Consider the following 19,892-nt stretch of genomic DNA (forward strand, 5'->3'; position numbering starts at 1 on the left):
CCTCGCCACTTGTCCATTATGTGACCTTGAACAAGTCACTTAACTTCTCTGTGTTTCAGTTACCTGTTCTGAAAAATGAGAATTAAGACTCAGTGCTTAGTAGTATGCCTGGCATTAGCAAGCACTTAACAAATACCATTTTTGAAAAAAGAGACCCTGGAACAATCAAACCACCAACACTGAAGCAATGCTGTTCACATCATAACTTTATTTGGTGAAATATTTGAAGTGAAGGAATGAGAGCCAGATATTTAAACAGATGATAACAGTGTCATATAAACAGTTGCTATATGGTGAGCTGTTGTGGCATGAACATTGAAAAGGTGGGTGAAGAGTCATTTTCAAGACACAGTGAAATACAGTATAACACTTTGATGCTGGTGATGGACAAGCTTTGGTCCAGTCATGGGGACTTCAGGACCAAGAACCTCTGCAAAGAAAATGATTGTAGCTTGCATAATATCGCTTACGCTTTTCTCTCCCTGCTAGTCACATTTATTCTGGGTCAAGAGGTACAAACAATCCAAAAGACAGGTACTAGTGCACACTGCACATAAGGATGTTACATTTATATCCAATGTGATCCCAGCGTTTGTCTGCCAGGGTGGTCACATTGGTAGCCACTGATGTTTTGGCTATCCATGCCAGCCACCTATTTTTAGGATATATGTGGAGCTGCCATGAAACACCGTGTGTTTTTTTGGTTTTTTTGGTTGGGGGGTGGTCATAAACCTTCACCACAGATGGTTAGCCCTAGCAGGCAGGCCACTCTTTTTGGCCTGTTTCACTCCCCACTGCTGTGAGTTGTCGGCCGCACAGAGACACAGCGGTGTAGAGTTAGGAGGCGGCTTTAGGATACAAGTGTACCTAGTGGGCAGAAACCAGAAATGGAGTGACCTGGAGCTGAAGTCTCAGGAAGATCATGACTCCAAAAGGAAGAATGGATATGGGTAATGAATGCAATAGAGCCACAAAAGATAATTTTAATATAATACATCATCCAGAAGGGATTGCTACTCTCCCAGTAGTCCCATCAGCCATACCTGCACACGCTGATCAAGTCTCACCACTAGGGAATCTGTAAATCAATTTTTAATCTTAATCCAGCTTCCCTACCCAACATGTGGCAACAGAATGGTGGCATTAGATGTCCTATGGTGAACTGATATGGGGGAGAACCCCTAAGTGAGGAAGTGGTAGAAAATAGCCTAATTGGAGGAAAGTTTTATTACATCTTTAAACCACTAATTGCTGAGAGGTAATGGCAGAGTTAATTTATCATGGACATAAAGGGAATGATCATTCAATAGTATATGAGTGCTTACTTTGAAGAGTATTGTACTAAGCATACAGCACTTATGTACATATCCATAATTTATTTTAATGTCTGCCAGTCCTGTCAAACTGTATGTTCCTTGTGGGCAGGGAACATGTCTCCCTATCATGTTTTATTGTAACAATAATTGTGGTGTCTGTTAAATGCTTACCATATGTCAAGCACTGTCCTAAGTGCTGAGGTATACAAGGTAGTTCATTCATTCAATCGTATTTATTGAGCGCTTACTGGGTGCAGAGCACTGTATTAAGTGCTTGGGAAGTACAAGTTGGCAACATATAGAGACGGTCCCTAACCAACTGCGGGCTCACAGTCTAGGAGGGGGAGGCAGACAACAAAACAAAACATATTAACAAAATAAATAGAATAAATATGTACAAATAAAATAGAGTAATAAATACGTACAAACATATATACATATATACAGGTGCTGTGGGGAGAGGAAGGAGGTTAGGCGGGGGGGAGGGGAAGTAGGGGGAGAGGAAGGAGGGGGCTCAGCCTGGGAAGGCCTCCTGGAGGAGGTGAGCTCTCAGTAGGGCTTTGAAGGGAGGAAGAGAGCTAGCTTGGCGGATGTGTGGAGGGAGGCGGCAGAGGAGCAGAGGTTGCGGGCTGGGTTGTAGGAGAGAAGGGAGGTGAAGTAGGAGGGGTCGAGGTGATGGAGAGCCTTGAAGCCGAGGGTGAGGAGTTTGGACATAGTGTCTGTACCACATAGGGCTCACAGTCTTAATCACCATTTTACAGATGAGGTCACTGGGGAAGAGAGAAATGAAGTGACTTGCCCAAGGTCACACAGTAGTTAAGTGGCAGAACTGGGAATTAGCACCCAGGTAATTCTGACTCCCAGGCCTGTTTTCTATCCACTATGCCATGCTGCTTCTCAAACTGTGCAGTATTCTGCACACAATAAATGCCCAATAAATACTGTTGTTTGATGGGGAGAATATGCTTGTAAACCTTCACCTTAGACTGTGAGCCCCATGTGGAAGAGTGATGTTGTCCAGGCTTATTGATTCCAGCATTTTGGACAATGCTGAGCACTCAGTAAATTTTAGTAAGTACTCTTAAAAAAATGTATAATACAATATAGTTGGTAGACATGATCTGTGCCCACAAGGAGCGTACCATCTAGAAGGTAGATGGACATTAAAATAAGAGATAAGAGAAATGGTGGCATGTAAAGATATGTATATAAGGGCTGTGGTGATGAGGGTGAGGTGAATATTAAGTGCTTAGAGGGTACAGATTGAAGTGCATAGGCCACATAGAAAGGGTGAGTAGGGGAAATGAATGCTCATTTGGGGAAAGCCTCTTGGAATAGATGTGTTTTGAAAGTTGGGAGAGTTGGGGGGTTTGTTGGATATGAAGGGAAAGTGATTTCCCGGCCTGAGGGAGGATGTGGACCAGGGGTCGGTGGTGAGTCAGAAGAGGTTTAAGTACATGAGTAGATTGGTGTTAGAGGAGTGAAGCATGCAGGTTGGGCTGTACTAGGGGATTAGTGAGGCAAGGTAGGAGGAAGAACTGACTGAGTACCTTTTGAAGCCAGTGGTAAGGAGTAGTGATTTTAGAACTGTTCAGTTCTTGTCTCCCCACTCCTCAACATAATCCAATGATTTCCCACACACCTCCATATCAAACAGAAATTCTTACCTTTGGCTTTAACATACTCAGTCAGTCCCCTCCTATTTACCCCAGTGACTTATTTCTACAGCCAGATTGCACTTTTCATTTCTCCAAAACTAACCTACTCACTCTACTTCAATCTCACCTAATTTGCCACTGACCTCTTGCCCACGTCTTCTCTCTGTCCTGGCACTCCCTTCCCCTCATATACAACCACCACTCTTCCTTCATAGCCTTATTAATCACATCTACTCCAAGAGGTCTTCCCTGTCTAAGCCCTCATTTCCACTACTTCTTCTCCCTTCTTCATTGTGTATGCACTTATATCTGTAGCTAAGCAATCAAGCACTTATTGATTGCTTACTGTGTGCAGAGCACTATTATGTTCGTGGGAGAGTACAGTATAGCAGAATTGGTAATTATGTTCCCCTGCCCACAAAGAGTTTGTAGACTAGAGGGGGATAAAGACATTAATATAAAGTATGGGTATATGTATATATAAGAACTCAATAAATATGATTTATTGTTTGATTACATCAGGAACCATGGGTACACCTAACTCACCTAAAATGCTATATTCTCCCACAATCCCATGTTAAGGAAATCTCATGCTGTAGTAGACTGTAAATTCCTTGGGGCCAGGGACTGTGTTTGTCAACTCTATTCTGCTTTCCCAACCGCTGTGTTCCAGTGCTCAATAAATGCTATCGATTATTTATTTTTATGTATTTTTTGTTTGGTACATTGTCATCCTGTATCAAACCAAGATCACAATGTTAGGCTCCCATGTTCTAATTCCCTAATGTGGCAGTGTTACATCAACAATGTAGAGGATGCAGATTTAAAATAATCCATCAATGGCATTTATTGAGCACTTACTGTATGTGGAACACTGTGCTAAAAGCTTGGGTGAGTACAATACAGTAGTGTTGATAGACATGACCCCTGCCCATTAGGGGCTTAAAGTTTACGGGGTGAGAAATTCAGGGAAAATGACGGAGTGTAAGGATATATAAATGATGTGGGGAGAAGCAGCATGGCTCAGTGGAAAGAGCCCGGGCTTTGGAGTCAGAGGTCATGGGTTCAAATCCTTGCTCCGCCAGTTGTCAGCTGTGTGACTTTGGGCAAGTCACTTCACTTCTCTGTGCCTCAGTTACCTCATCTGTAAAATGGGGATGAAGACTGTGAGGCCCCCGTGGGACAACCAGATCACCTTGTAACCTCCCCAGCGCTTAGAACAGTTTGCACGTAGTAAGTGCTTAATAAATGCCATTATTATTATTATTATAAACAGTCTGAACTTTAGCTAAATATGAACTTTGGGTCACCATGAACACTTATTTCCTAGTCACTAGGAAATGTGACAGATCTGCATGTGGCAGGTCTGCAGCATGTCTAGCTCCAAGTAGCTCAGAGCAAACAAGAAGCAGCTTGTGGTGATTAAAAAGCAACAGGAAGCGTAGAGGTGTTTCCATTCTGCAAACTTCATCCATTCTCCCCCTCTAGACTGTAAGCTGGTTGCATCTATTATGTTGTGATATTGTACTTTCCCAAGCACTTAATACAGTTCTCTGCACACAGTAAGTGCTCAATAAATAGGATTGACTGACTGACCGGTGTTTTAAGTGTTTTTGCCAGAATTTTCCAGTAATGGTTGTGGAGCCAGTCTGACCCTGTCTCTATGCTCATTCTTACAGTCAATTCACTCAAGTGAATTTTTCCATTTCATCTCTTCTTTCAGAAAGGTGAGACAGCATGGAATTCCAGTGCATTCCTTTTCAGCAATATGTCTGCTAGTGTCCAGTTGAGACTCCATATCTCCATTGTTAATTTATTCTTGAATTTCACTTGGGTCATCAATCAGGAATCCCTAAAACCTAAATGTATTTTATATCTGTGGCCGTTCTCTCTTTTCCTTTTAGGCACAGAAATGTAAAAAGTTTGATTTCTGGAAGATAAATTTAATTTGACCAGCAATAAGCAGCCATTTGGGATCATGAATCCCTAAAGAGATACGAAGATATTTGCACAAAGAAATATGCATTGACAAGAAATTTTCTTCTGGCTTCCGTCACTGTCTTGTCAAATGCTCCAGTGAGCTATAGCATCAAATGTGTTGATGCTGTCAGCTTTCAAATTTGTCATTCATTGAAACAGGAGTGAATTTATCATATTGTCTATAGGACAAGGAAGCACAATTTATCTAACTAAGTGTTCAGTGAATGGAGCTTCTGTCACCCTTAGGCCACAGTCAAGTTGACTTCTTCTAGAACAGTCCATTAGTCTAACATCAGTCTTATGCCGATGTTTCCAATTGTGTGGAGGCTAATTCAGCTTCATTTCTCAGATGTTTTTAGAAGTGTACTGATAACGTTTCAAAACTAGAAAAAAAATTGGTCTAAATTATTCTGTTTCGTTTGTCATAGTCATTTATTGTTGGAGTTTTCTGAACTCCCATTGTGATATAGTATGTAATTATGGTGTTAAGTAATTTTTTTTGAGGATTTCAAACATTTATATATCAAATTTCACAGTCACTATTGTGCTGTGCCTTAGACTAGTAAGTGCAAAGGAAAAATTTGTGCTGCATGAGGGACCAACATTATACTGGACTTGTGATATGGGGAGGGTGTGTGTGTGTGTGTGTGTGTGTGTGTGTGTGTGTGCTCACAGTAATCTGGAGATTGAAAATGATGTTACTGAGATTTTACCAGAATGTGTGACTGTTAATGGTATCTTTCCAAAAGGCATATAAAATTGTTCCCTGCTGCAGTGCCCCACTCACTCTCCACTGGTTCCTTCCCCTCTGCCTTCAAACATGCCCATGTCTCCCCCATCCTAAAAAAAACCCTCACCTGACCCCACTGTCCCTTCTAGTTATCGCCCTATTTCCCTCCTACCCTAACTTTCCAAACTTCTGGAATGAGCTGCCTACACTCACTGCCTCAAATTCCTCAACTCCAACTCTTTCCTAGACCCCCCTCTGATCTGGCTTCCATCCCCTACACTCCACCAAAACTGCCCTCTCAAAGGTCACTAATGAGCTCCTTCTTGCCAAATCCTCACAACTTCTCTAATGTTAAATTTCTCAATGTATCTCGATCTCGTGTATCACACCAATGACCTCTCACCCACATCCTGCCTTTGGCTGGAACTTCCTCCCTCTTCATACCTGTTAGACAATTACTCTTCCCACCTTCAAAACCTTACTGAAGGCACATCTCCTCCAAGACAACTTCCCTGACTAAATTCTCCTTTCTTCTTCTCCCACTCCCTTCTGCATTGCCCTGACTTACTCCCTTTATTCATCCTCGTGCTCTCAGCCCCACAACACTTATGTACATAGATGTAATTTTACTTATCTATATTAATGTTTGTCTCTCCCTCAGGACTTGTAAGCTCATTTTGGGCAGGGAATGTGTCTGTTGTACTCTCCCAAGTGCTTAGTACAGTGCTCTGCACATAGTAAGCGTTCAAATACGACTGACTGGCTGACATTTCCTCCGAGAGACCTTCCCTGAATAAGCCCCTCATTTCCTTTTCTTCCATTCCCTTCTGCATTATCTTGATTTGCTGCCTTTATTCATCACCCCTCCCATACCCACAGCAGTTACATACATAGCCACAATTTATTTGTATTGATGTCTGAATCACCATCTAGACTGCTTATTGAGGGTAGAAATTTTGTCATATTGTTTTGTTGTATTCTCCCAAGTATTAGAACAGTGATCTATCCACAGTAAGTGCTCAATAAATGCAATTGATTTATAAAATCTGCACATTCCTCTCCATCCAAACTGCTACTGTGATGATCCATTATTCTATCCCACCTTGACTACTGCATCCACATCCTTGCTGACCTCCCTGCCTCCTGTCTCTCCCATCTCCACTCCATACTTCACTCTATTTCCTGAGTCATTTTTCTAAAAGTCTGTTTCCCTACTCCTTAAGAACCTCCAGTTGTTGTCTATCCACTCCCACATCAAACTTCTTACCTTCAGCTGTAAAACATTGTCAGCTTGCCCCATCCTAATTTACCCCTCTTACTTCCTACTACAAACCAAGTTGCACATTTTGCTCCTCTAATGCCAACATGCTCACTATAGCTCATTCTCATCTGTCTAACACCTTGCCCACATCCTCTTGCCAGAACTCCCCCTCGCTCCCCACCACCATATATTCATTCATTCATTCAATTGTATTTATTGAGCGCTTACTGTTTGCAGAGCACTGTACTAAGCACTTGGGAAGTACAAGTTTGCAACATATAGAGACGGTCTCTACCCAACAGCGGGCTCACAGTTTAGAAGGGGGAGACAGACAACAAAACATATAAACCAAATAGAATAAATATGTACAAGTAAAATAAATACACAGAGTAATAAATATGTACAAACATATATACCTATATACAGGTGCTGTGGGGAGGGGAAGGAGGTAGGATGAGGGGAGGGGGAGTAGGGGGAGAGGAAGGAGGGGGCTCAGCCTGGGAAGGCCTCCTGGAGGAGGTGAGCTCTCAGTAGGGCTCTGAAGGGAGGAAGAGAGCTAGCTTGGTGGATGTGTGGAGGGAGGACATTCCAGGACAGGGGGAGGATGTGGGCCGGGATTGACGGCGGGACAGGCGAGAACGAGGCACAGTGAGGAGTTTAGCGACAGAGGAGCGGAGGGTGCGGGCTGGGCTGTAGAAGGAGAGGAGGGAGGTGAGGTAGGAGGGGGCGAGGTGATGGACAGCCTTGAAGCCGAGAGTGAGGAGTTTTTGCCTGATGCGTAGGTTGATTGGTAGCCACTGGAGATTTTTGAGGAGGGGAGTGACATGCCCAGAGCGTTTCTGGACAAAGACGATCCGGGCAGCGGCGTGAAGTATGGATTGAAGTGGGGAGAGACAGGAGGATGGGAGATCGGAGAAGAGGCTGATGCAGTAATCCAGACGAGATAGGATGAGAGCTTGAACGAGCAGGATAGCGGTTTGGATGGAGAGGAAAGGACGGATCTTGGCGATGTTGCGGAGGTGAGACCGGCAGGTTTTGGTGACGGCTTGGATGTGAGGGGTGAACGAGAGAGCGGAGTCGAGGATGACACCAAGTTTGCGGGCTTGTGAGACAGGAAGGATATACAACAGAACTCCACTCTCCCCTCCTTCAAAGTCTTACTAAAATTATATCGCCTCCAAGAGACCTTCCCCAACTAAGCCCTCATTTCCCCTATTCCCTCTTCCTTTTGCATCTCCTATGCACTTGGATCTGTGCCCTTTTAGCATTTGATATACACACACACACGTGTGTGTGTATAGCGATATTTTACTCTGTAAAATATATATTGGGTATATAAATATTGCCATTTTACCCTTTCACATAGGGTAAAAATAACAAGAATACAAAGAAGTGAAATATGTAAATGGACTGTGGTAATGAGAGTAGCTGTGTTTGAGCTCTCACTTGGGGTGGTACACTGTATTAAGCACTTGGAAAGAACAAAATAAAATATCTATCAGCCCCTGTGACCTTGCGTTCATTGTCAACACTTTGTTCTTCAATTCTCTCATTCAATCATCTGCCAAATCATGCTGATTTTTTTTCCTTCAAAACCTTATCTAAATCTGCCTCTTCTTCACTAGTCCAACAGCCACTGCACCGTTTCAGGATCTAGTCATTTCATACAGTTAGCCCCCTAGCCTCCCCACCCAGTCACTCCCTACTTATCTTGAAATATCTCTCAGCTCATGTCCCCCTATTCCTCACAGATCAACAATGACTGCTCATAGTTCGAGGGAAGAAAATGAATATTCTCATGTGATCATCTTTCCCAGAAAGGAATAGTTGACCTCACAGTGGAGAATATCATCTGACTTTCTAGGTAGTAGTAATAGTATTTACTAAGCTGTTTCTGTGTGCACAACACTGCATTAAGCTCTAGGAAAGAATATGCAGGTGGAAATTAGGCACAACCCTTGTTCTTCCGTGGTCTTACAATCTAAGAGTATGAATTGGGAGGGGGCACAATTGGGGTGTGATTTTCATAAGAAGCATTTGTTTGGATTATTCACATCTGGGTGTCTCAACAAATCTACCAATCCCTAGTAGATGGAGTCGATATACAACCCAAGAGGGCACCATGTCCCCTGTGACTGACATTTGCCAGTATTATGATGCAGTCTGACAGTGCAGTCTGACAGCAGCTGTGCACCCACCCTCAAGCATGTCCCCAGCAGATGTTCCATCTCCTAGCCTCACCAGAGACTCCATTCCCCCTGTCTCTGCTGGAGTAGACTCTCTGTACCCTGGAGGGGTGGCAGCCCTGGGGGCCAGGGGAGTATGAAGAAAAAATGCCTGAGAAGCTAGGCAGAGCTGCCTTTTAGACAAGAGGAGGAAATAGAGCATGTCTCTGCTCAGACTCCATCCTCCCTGCCTCTTTGTCAGTGATCAGCTCCAGAGAAAAGTTCTATCACCCTCTTTCCTGACACCACCCCCCGGACCTCATGATCAGTTAACTTGGTCATTTAAACTATAAAGACAATCGATCGGGAGCTGGTATAAACTGCATTCTACTGGATCATCTTGCTGGATATTGCGTGATTAACGTTTTATTGCATAAAATTCACCAATCTGTTGTGAAACCCAGCGGAAAAGATGGCCTGGAGAAAGGAACATGAAGGGTGATGAAACAATAAAAATTGAAAACACGTGAAACACAAGGATAAATACCTGAAAGTCACCAGGATGTTGTGCCCTAGAGGAGAAGAATTTGAGGCTCCTCGTGCCACCATCCAACCTGTAGCCACAGTGACTGCTAAAGCAGCCACCAGATTTATGGAGGTCTCATGCCCAGGGTTTTTTGTTTTTCCCACCGGAGTGGTGGAAGGTTGGAAGGGATGGAGTAGTCTCAGAAGCTCAGGGGAGAGCCAGTCCTTGTTCCCAGGGAGGCAGCATGACTGGCTTCCCAGAGGGGAGAATACCGGTAGCAGTTTTTCTCCCCACATGCTGCACAGAGTATTTCAGGTGCAGGTAAACTTGATGGCTGGAGGAAAGTCAGCAGTTGCCACGGGTGCTTTCCTCAGCCCTGGTGAATGAGGCCCAAGAGTGCATGGCAGCAGTTTTAATCCCCAGCCTGGCATGCACAGAGTATACTGGGAGAAGCAGTGTGGCTTAGTGGAAAGAGCATGGGCTTGAGAGTCAAAGGATGTGGGTTCTAATCCTGACTCTGCCACTTGCTGTTGTGTGACCCTGGGCAAGTCACTTGACTTCTCTGTGCCTCAGTGACCTCATCTGGAAAATGTGGATTAAAAGTGTGAGTCCCACCTGATTGCCCTGTATCCACCCCAGCGATCAGAACAGTGCTTGGCACATAGTAAGCGCTTAGCAAATACCATTATTATTATTATTGACAGGGGCCCTTAGTTGTGGGCAGGAAGGGGGCAGATACCAGTTGCTTTACTTGACTATCACAAGGGAAACAGCATGGCCTAGTGGATTGAGCATAGGCCTGGGAATCAGAAAGACCTGAGTTCTTACAATTTAGGGATGTGAATCGCAGCACCAAAAATCATGTTTTTCATTCGTTCATTCAATCGTATTTATTGAGCACTTATCACAGACTGTGAGCCCATTGTTGGGTAGAGACCGTCTCTATATGTTACCAACTTGTACTTCCCAAGCGCTTAGTACAGTGCTGTGCACACAGTAAGTGCTCAATAAATACGATTGAATGAATGAATGACTACAAACTAATAATAGCTTATCAATCAATCAGTCGTATTTATTGAGTGCTTACTGTGTGCAGAGCACTGTACTAAGCGCTTGGGAAGTACAAGTTGGCAATATAGACAGTCCCTACCCAACAGTGGGCTCACAGTCTAAAAGGTGGGCTCACATCTGCATTAGTAAGAAATGAGTTTAAAAAAAATCACGTACCGATGTAAATAACCAAAACAAGACAGAAAATGTATGTAAATGAGCATAGGATAATTCCTAATAAAATGATCTCACTATCATATGCCAAATGGACAGTATTAAAATTAATCCTATCATGTTTACTTTCAGTGTGTTTGCTCAAAACAGTTTCAGAGAACACTAACAATATGAATACAATGGAAAGAATGATAGAGGGCTATGTTAATGGCTGTTGTTAGCCTGGTTATCTAAGCACCTTCTCTCGGTTCATTATATGGAAATGACTTTTACAGATTTAAACTATTTTGGGCATTCTGACTTGTCTGTCAATGGTGGTGAAACCTATCACAGTTAAATATGTTCAGAGGAAAAATGCTGCATATGTTAGAGCATACATGGCGGGTTTTAATATGCCATCAAAGAAAAATTGAATAACGTTTTCTGTATATCTTGACTATAATCCACAGCTCGAAACATTTCTAATTCATTTAGAATTGTCATTTTTGTTTAGCATAGCAATTTAAAACATAAGGCTTCATTTCCCTATGTGATCCTTGCAAGGATGATGTTTATTTGGAATATTTCAGCCACTTAAAGTTGTCTCTTCTTTAGCTTTGCCATGGTTTCATCTTAAGATATCCAACTTTTATTGAAAGTTTTTTTGTTTGATAGAAAGCCCTCATTCAGCCGTTGGTTTAGTTCTCTAAAGATTAAGTAGAGTGAGATTCTTTCAATAAAAAGGAACAGTAGCTATTAAATAGCTGTTAACATAGGGCTCAGTATCATCAATCGTATTTATTGAGCGCTTACTGTGTGCAGAGCACTGTACTAAGCGCTTGGGAAGTACAAGTTGGCAACATATAGAGACAGTCCCTACCCAACAGTGGGCTCACAGTATGTTTCCTCTTCATTGTAAGCTATCATAATTTTCTTACTAGAAAGGAAAAAAGAATGATTGTTGAGCATAACTACCAAATTGATGATGATGACACCTATCATCTAATTGTTTTCTCTTCTTGTTAAATTTTTCAGAAATTGAAAAATTTCAGGGTTCTGATGGGAAAAAGGAAGATGAAGAAAAGAAATACCTTGATGTCATCAGCAACAAAAACATAAAGCTGTCAGAAAGAGTATTGATCCCTGTGAAACAGTATCCAAAGGTACTGTAATGATTAATTTGTTTTGCTGTCACAGATTTGATAACCCTATAGATGAAAGAAAACGTTTTATTTATTACATTTGATATCACAGATAATCATTAAGTGTAGTTATTTAACCAAAAGATGAGCAAGATATGGACAATATTAGTAATTAGGAAATATTCAGGTTCTCTCAAGAATGGTTGAACAAACATTGTCTTCATGAAAAGACTGACAGTGTTTCCATGTAGTAAAGAAAATATATTATCATAAACAGGTAATGTATTTACATTATCAATTTTTTCATGAGTAGATGAGAACACTTAAGTGTCCTGCCTTGTTGCTCAGTCTTAATTTTATATATTCATAAAATGAATGTTCACATGCATGCCATAAAGGAATACAGGATTATGGCAAATCTGAGGAATTATTTAATTTGGAAGGAAATGATGACAGTGTAGTAGAGGGTCTATGTAGTCTGTAGGAATTTCTTATATAATAGCTTGTAGTTCTTTGGGCAGATGTATTTTATCTAATAGTTGTAATTGAGGGAATGGAAAATATTTCCATATATCTTTGGTATGATATTTGCTACATGACATTTTTCACTGCATTTTGTTCAGGAGTAGCCTTGATATACCCTCAGAATTTCACTTTACGCTTTCATCAGTAATACATAAATTACAACTGATGAAACGTCTATAAAACAAAATGAAAGGTGTAAAAAAAACAAACTGGAGATCCACTGATTCAAGCTTATATTACCTTGTGAATAGTGAAAATGAGAGCTCACCCAATGGTAGTTGCAAAATGCCAACAGGGGTATAAAAATTATTTGCTTGCTTGGTATACTGAAATAATCTAAGCATGTAACATTGCATAGTAATTCTGAAAGGACTTGAAATTGAAAGAAGCAGTATATTTCTGGTCATATGTTTTGAGATTTTCAAGACTTGGAGCATTTTTGTATAAAGCAAGGGGAATGAGTATCAGAACTTTTTGTGTGCCATGTTATCCCAATTCTGTGTAATGAAATTAGTCTTTTAAAAGCTGTAAGATTGATCATATCTGCCAAGGAGAGGTTATTAAAGAACATACTTTTGTAGTGGAAGGAAATAAGTTCATGAACTGAGTCTGTTGCAACCCAATTTAGGGTTTACCGTAATTTTGCAGAAATTATCCTATATAATTACTACTTTTTTCCCCCCAGTTATTCCCTCGCAGGAAGCCGAACAATAAACAATAATTGATAGGCATCAAACCCTTGTCATTTAGCCAGCTATCGTCCTATAGGGTATAGGAGTGGAAGCCATGAGAATCAGTGTAGTCTAGTAGAAAAATACATAGACCTGGGAGCTAGCCTGCTGTGTGACCTTGACCAAGTTGCTTAGCTTTTCTGTTTCCTCAATTGTAAAAACAAGTGGGGATTTAATACCCATTCCTCTTACCTAGACTGCGAGCCACATGTGGGTCAGAGATTGTGTCCAACCTGATTTAAATTGTATCTACCCCAGCACTTAGAACAGTGCTCAATGATACATAGGAAGCATTTAACAATCGACAAGTACCAAACAAATAGCATACCACTATCTTTCTGCCATCTCAATTTGGCACCACCATTGAGACCTTCATCCCAAAGGTACTTGAGCTCAGCACATGTCTACTGATGAAGGCTCCCTATTTTGTGCACCCCATAGCACCCACCCCAGAAATTTATAAGTGATAATTTCTGGCTCCTTGATCCTGCTAGTGAGGATTGAATCTACTTCCAAGTGCCCTATGCAGATTGTAACTATTTGGTTTCATTGAGACTTAAACATTACCCAGGGAGGGATCATAAGTTAGTGTCACAGTAGATCCTGTAGAATTAGACAAGTGAACCCAGCCCTTTTATCTGCCAAGGTTTGCAGTGTTGCTAAGTTGTTTGGTCTAAATACGATTGATGATAAATGGCATTTCCCCCTTCACTTCCAGAGGGATCTATGTATCTTCACATTGATGTGACCTGCTTCCTCATTCTTTATAGTCCCTTTCCCTTCTTTCTTTACTTTATTCTTCAAAGTTCCGGGCAGCTGCTATGCCATAGCAAGTGGAGAGGACTGAAGAGGGATAGACTCAATCTAAAAACTGAAAACCTCCCAACCAATGGGTTTCTCTGTCCAAAGACTTTATGACCCTTGGCCCGTACATTTATAGAAACCACTCTTGGCTCTTCCATTATGTACCAAGTCCTGGGATAATTAATCTCTTAGGCTTCTGGCTATGTTATCAATCAATCAATCGTATTTATTGAGCGCTTACTGTGTGCAGAGCACTGTACTCAGCGCTTGGGAAGTACAAGTTGGCAACATATAGAGACAGTCCCTACCCAACAGTCGGCTCACAGTCTAGAAGGGGGAGACAGAGAACAAAACCAAACATATTAACAAAATAAAATAAATAGAATAGATATGTACAAGTAAAATAGAGTAATAAATATGTACAAACATATATACATATATACAGGTGCTGTGGGGAAGGGAAGGAGGTAAGACGGGGGGGATGGAGAGGTGGATGAGGGGGAGAGGAAGGAGGGGGCTCAGTCTGGGAAGGCCTCCTGGAAGAGGTAAGCTCTCAGTAGGGCCTTGAAGGTAGGAAGAGAGCTAGCTTGGCGGATGTTGGGAGGGAGGGCATTCCAGGCCAGGGGGATGACGTGGGCCGGGGGTCGATGGCGGGACTGGCGAGGACGAGGCACAGTGAGGAGATTAGCGGCAGAGGAGCGGAGGGTGCGGGCTGGGCTGTAGAAGGAGAGAAGGGAGGTGAGGTAGGATGTAGTGTTTCTTTTGCCCGGAACCTACCCACATTCAATTTCTAATTGTCCATGTCTTTCTGATGTCGTAAACATCAATAGCCTCAACCTTCTTTGTTTCAGGTGGGATTTTCTTGATCCTTTTCTATCTTTCCACATAAGCGCTTAGTACAGTGCTCTGCACACAGTAAGCGCTCAATAAATACGATTGATGATGATGGAAATGTCTTTGTATTCCTGAAAGTGTTAGTTGTCATTTTCTGTGCCTTCTGCTTTTCTATTTTATCCTTCCCTAAAATGAAGTGACCAGTAGTTTACAAGATTCTAGACAGATGTAGCATTTTTTTTTAATAAATGGACAAAATTGAAGCTTTGAATGTGTATCCGTGTCCTTTTGGTACAGCATTTTATTGGTCTTTTTGACTGTTGTTAATAATAATCATCATTATCATAGTAATTATCTTTGGTTAAGCACTTACTACATGCCAAGCATGATGCAAGGCACTGGGTAGATACAAATCAGTGTGGACACAATCCCTGTCCCAGGGAGACCCATACTCCATGGTAGGGTTGGGGAAAAACAGATACTTAATCCCCACAGAGGCACAGAGAAGTCAAGTGATTTGCCTCTCTTCACCTTTTGCTCACTGGAATACACCACACTGCTTCTCAAAGTATTGATCCATCATTCATAGAACAGTTGGTGATTCCAAAGCCTCTTTTGGGAGTCATAATTGATAAACCCCAAACTGTCATAGTTACTTGGATTTTTCATAGCTAGCTGCTCTTCCTTGTATCTACTCACATTGATGCTCTCTACCTCTGTTTGCCTCACTTAGCTTTATGAGTAGTACTGCCATTTATTCCACCTAGGGCATTTTACCACCCAGATACACTTAGTGTCACTTGCAGATGTGGAAATCTCATAGTTCTTGTCTGCATTCAGATTTATTCCAAAGGGGCAGAACTCTTTTTGGTACTTAAATGCTTACTCTGTGCCAGGCACTGTACTAAGCATTGGGGAAGCGCTTAGTACAGTGCTCTGCACATAGCGCTCAATAAATACGATTGATGATGATTGGGGAAGGTACAAGGTAAGCAGGTTGGACACAGTCCGTGACCCACTTGGAGTTCACAGTCTTAATCCCCATTTTACAGATGAGTTATTTGGGGCACAGTAAAGTTAAGTGACGTGCCCAAGGTCACACAGCAGACAGGTGGTGGAGCTAGCATTAGAACTCAGGTATTCAGCCTCCTAGGCCTGGTTTCTATCCACTAGGCCATGCTGCTTCCCATTTAATTGGCCACTGAAGTCATGGCAAGGAAAATGATACAAGGTTTCTTTAGACCTTTGACCATGTTGTATAATTATCCTCTCCATTTAACTGAAAACACAGACCTCACTAACTCCCTTAACTTCAAAGAAAGATGATTTGTTGGGCTTTATTTCCCAAATATGATACTATTGCTCAATAGTTGTGGTCAACAGGATTAGGATTCTAAAGGAACAGCAAACTTCATTTTAATATGGAACTACCATAACTCATTGCCAAAGGGGTCACTGTCTCTTCAGTGCTCTTATTTGCAGGCAAAATGTCTGCAAGAAAATTTTGGAAGAATAATTACTATCAATCAATTGCACTTGCTGAGCACTGTACTAAGTGATTGGGATAGTACAATATAACAGACACATCCCCTGATCATTCTGTTCAATACACAGATTACAACCCACAATTGCTAGAGGTGGCTCTAGATGTCCATCTTAGTTCAAAATTGACAGTTAAGAGTAAATAGCAACATTTAGGTCTCTCTGATTCATTTTAATATGAAGAGTCTCCATGCTGAGTTGCCTTAGCTGTATCTGAACACGTGCATAAAATGATGGAAAGTAGACAACATGATATTATGGGAAGACTTCAATTTTTATATGATATTGATTGAATTCAAGTGAGAAAAAATCTCCTAGTCTAATCATTTTTTATTTGTTAATAATTTTTACTCTGAAGAACCCTATGCAACATATCCATTCATTCAGTGTACATTTTTCTAATTAGTGTAATGCTGTGACTTGATTAAAATGATCACTATGTATAAATATCCTCTGCATTATTTTGAATCCTTTAGCATCAGCTTAACAATTTTTATTGCCTTTTCATTTGGCTGTGGCATGAATTCAGTAACTAGTAAAAGTGTCATATGCTTAGAAATGCAAGTTCATATTATGCATGTATTTGCAGCACAAATTCAAAGGCCATTCAATTATTTGGAGGTTCAGAAAATCCATTTGGGTTTTTCTTGATTTGACCTTGGCAGACATTTGTGGAAAAGAACACTAAAGCCTTCAGTCCAGTTTTTAATTGCACTACTTAATTTTAACTACTAAAAATATAAATTGTTACACATAGCATTTCCTTTTAATTATCTTTAAATAATCTTAGTATTTTTTGCCCTTTTGGAGTAACCTTCTCACCCAAATCATCTGCAGGGTTCTCTTTTGTGGTTCCTTAGTTTATACATGATTTGCCCAGCAAGCATATGGGCCACTTTTTCCTAATCTCATCCTTTGTATATGCTACTCATGTGAAAGATCAATTCCATTTGTAATATTAATTTAGAGAAGGTCTGTTTGTTCTTAATGAGTATAAGAAGGAAGCATATAGTTTTTGTAAGGGGTGTGGAGAACTTTAGAACTTTAGCTAAAGGAACCCCAAAACAACTGAAATTTCTGAGTCTGAGATGCACAGCATTCGGTTTCCCAGAATTTATAATTAAACATCCTCTCAGTTATTTGTGGAATGTCTCTATCTCTGTCTCTGTCGGTCTCCCTGTCTCTGTGTCTCTCTGTTTCCCTGTGTGTCTGTCTCTGTGTCTCCCACCATTATTGCCATTTCTAACCAGTTTTTGAGGGGAAGACTTTTTGGCAGAGTATCAGAAAAAGACTTGATGTCTCTCAAGAGAGCAGCTTTTATAAAAGTAGAATTAATTAAAGCAATTCATTACAGCCTGTCAAGACAACCTTCAGGATAGGGAAACATATCACTTCTTTAAGGGATTAGAAGGTAATTGCCAAACAATTATTTATAAATACAGAATTTTAGGGAGACCAAAATATGAAAAAGTTTCAATCTTCATTGATCTAAAGGCATTATGCTTTTGATAGTTGGAAGAAGCAATTAGAAACACTACTAAAAGAATAAAGTATGAATTTCAGGGGTTTAAGAAGCATGTCATTTAGGGATTGTTTCAGGTCTCATTATTGAAAATCATTGGCTAAGAATCAGTTTTCCAGTTTTTAAAGTGTTTCCTTTCAAGCAATCTCCCCTCCTCCTATTCCTTGCCAAAACCTTCAAGTGTTGCCTTCCCTTCCTCTTCTCAAATTCACTTCTTGACCCACTACTAATGTGCTTTCTGTCCCCTCCAAGGTGTCCAATGACTTCCTTTTTCCCAGATCTACTCTAAAATTTTAAGAATCTTCTTGTAGGCAGGTATTGTTTCTACCAGTATCATATTGAACTCTCCCAAGCACTTAATTCAGTGCTCTCCACACAGTGAGCGCTCAGCAAATACCACTACGGTGAGGAGATTAGCAGCAGAGGAGCGGAGGGTGCGGGGTGGGCTGTAGAAGGAGAGAAGGGAGGTGAGGTAGGAGGGGGCGAGGTGATGGACAGCCTTGAAGCCCAGGGTGAGGAGTTTCTGCCTGATGCGCAGATTGATTGGTAGCCACTGGAGATTTTTGAGGAGGGGAGTAATATGCCCAGAGCGTTTCTGGACAGAGATAATCCGGGCAGCAGCATGAAGTATGGATTGAAGTGGGGAGAGACACGAGGATGGGAGATCAGAGAGAACGCTGATGCAGTAGTCCAGACGGGATAGGATGAGAGCTTGAATGAGCAGGGTAGCGGTATGGATGGAGAGGAAAGGGCGGATCTTGGAAATGTTGCGGAGCTGAAACTGGCAGGTTTTGGTGACGGCTTGGTTGTGAGGGGTGAATGAGAGAGCAGAGTCGAGGATGACACCAAGGTTGTGGGCTTGTGAGACGGGAAGAATGGTAGTGCCGTCAACAGAGATGGGAAAGTCAGGGAGAGGGCAGGGTTTGGGAGGGAAGACAAGGAGTTCAGTCTTGGACATGTTGAGTTTTAGGTGGCGGGCAGAGATCCAGATGGAGATGTCCTGAAGGCAGGAGGAGATGCGAGCTTGGAGAGGGGGGAGAGAGCAGGGGCAGAGATGTAGATCTGGGTGTCATCAGCGTAGAGATGATAGTTGAAGCCGTGGGAGCGAATGAGGTCACCAAGGGAGTGCATGTAGATCGAGAACAGAAGGGGACCAAGCACTGAACCTTTGGGAACCCCCACAGTAAGAGGATGGGAGGGGGAGGAGGAGCCTGCAAAAGAGACTGAGAATGAACGACTGGAGAGATAAGAGGAGAACCAGGAGAGGACGGAGTCTGTGAAGCCAAGGTAGGATAGCGTGTTGAGAAGGGGGTGGTCCACAGTGTCGAAGGCAGCTGAGAGGTCGAGGAGGATTAGGACAGAGTATGAGCCGTTGGATTTGGCAAGCAGGGGGTCATTGGTGACCTTTGAGAGGGCAGTTTCCGTGGAATGTAGGGGACGGAAGCCAGACTGGAGGGGGTCGAGGAGAGAGTTGTTGTTGAGGAATTCTAGGCAGCGCGTGTAGACAACTCGTTCAAGGAGTTTGGAAAGGAATGGTAGGAGGGATATGGGACGATAACTAGAAGGTGAGGTGGGGTCAAGAGAGTTTTTTTAGGATGGGAGAGACATGGGCATGTTTGAAGGCAGAGGGGAAGGATCCAGTGGAGAGTGAGCGGTTGAAGATGGAAGTTAAGGAGGGGAGAAGGGATGGAGCAAGAGATTTCATGAGATGAGAGGGAATGGGGTCAGAAGCACAGGTGGCCGGAGTAGCACTTGAGAGGAGGGAGGAGAGCTCCTCTGAGGATACTGCTGGGAAGGATGGGAGAGTAGCAGAGAGTGTTGAGAGCCGGGGGGTTGGAGAAGGGGGGGGAAGTGACTTTGGGGAGGTCCCAAAACAAAAACTGCTGTTGTTTTTGTTGTTATTAGTCCTCTGCCTGGACTCCCATTCCCTTCTATAGTCCACATATCACTCTG

General features: G+C 42.2%; 1 protein-coding gene across 5 annotated transcripts in view; it reads left to right on the top strand.

Annotated features, from left to right (window-relative positions):
* KHDRBS2 (KH RNA binding domain containing, signal transduction associated 2) overlaps positions 1 to 19,892 on the top strand; it is a 606,540-nt gene that overhangs the window by 91,804 nt on the left and 494,844 nt on the right. For all 5 annotated transcript variants that reach the window (XR_005451081.1, XM_038746702.1, XM_038746731.1 and 2 more), the window contains exon 2: positions 11,875 to 12,002. Coding sequence is in view for 4 of the 5 variants with exons in the window: in XM_038746702.1 (XP_038602630.1) it covers positions 11,875 to 12,002 (128 nt within the window). In the remaining variant the exon portion in view is untranslated. The remainder of the gene's footprint in view (positions 1 to 11,874; positions 12,003 to 19,892) is intronic.

The sequence above is a fragment of the Tachyglossus aculeatus genome, chromosome 1 (assembly GCF_015852505.1).
Source record: "Tachyglossus aculeatus isolate mTacAcu1 chromosome 1, mTacAcu1.pri, whole genome shotgun sequence".
Classification (NCBI taxonomy): Eukaryota; Metazoa; Chordata; class Mammalia; order Monotremata; family Tachyglossidae; genus Tachyglossus; species Tachyglossus aculeatus.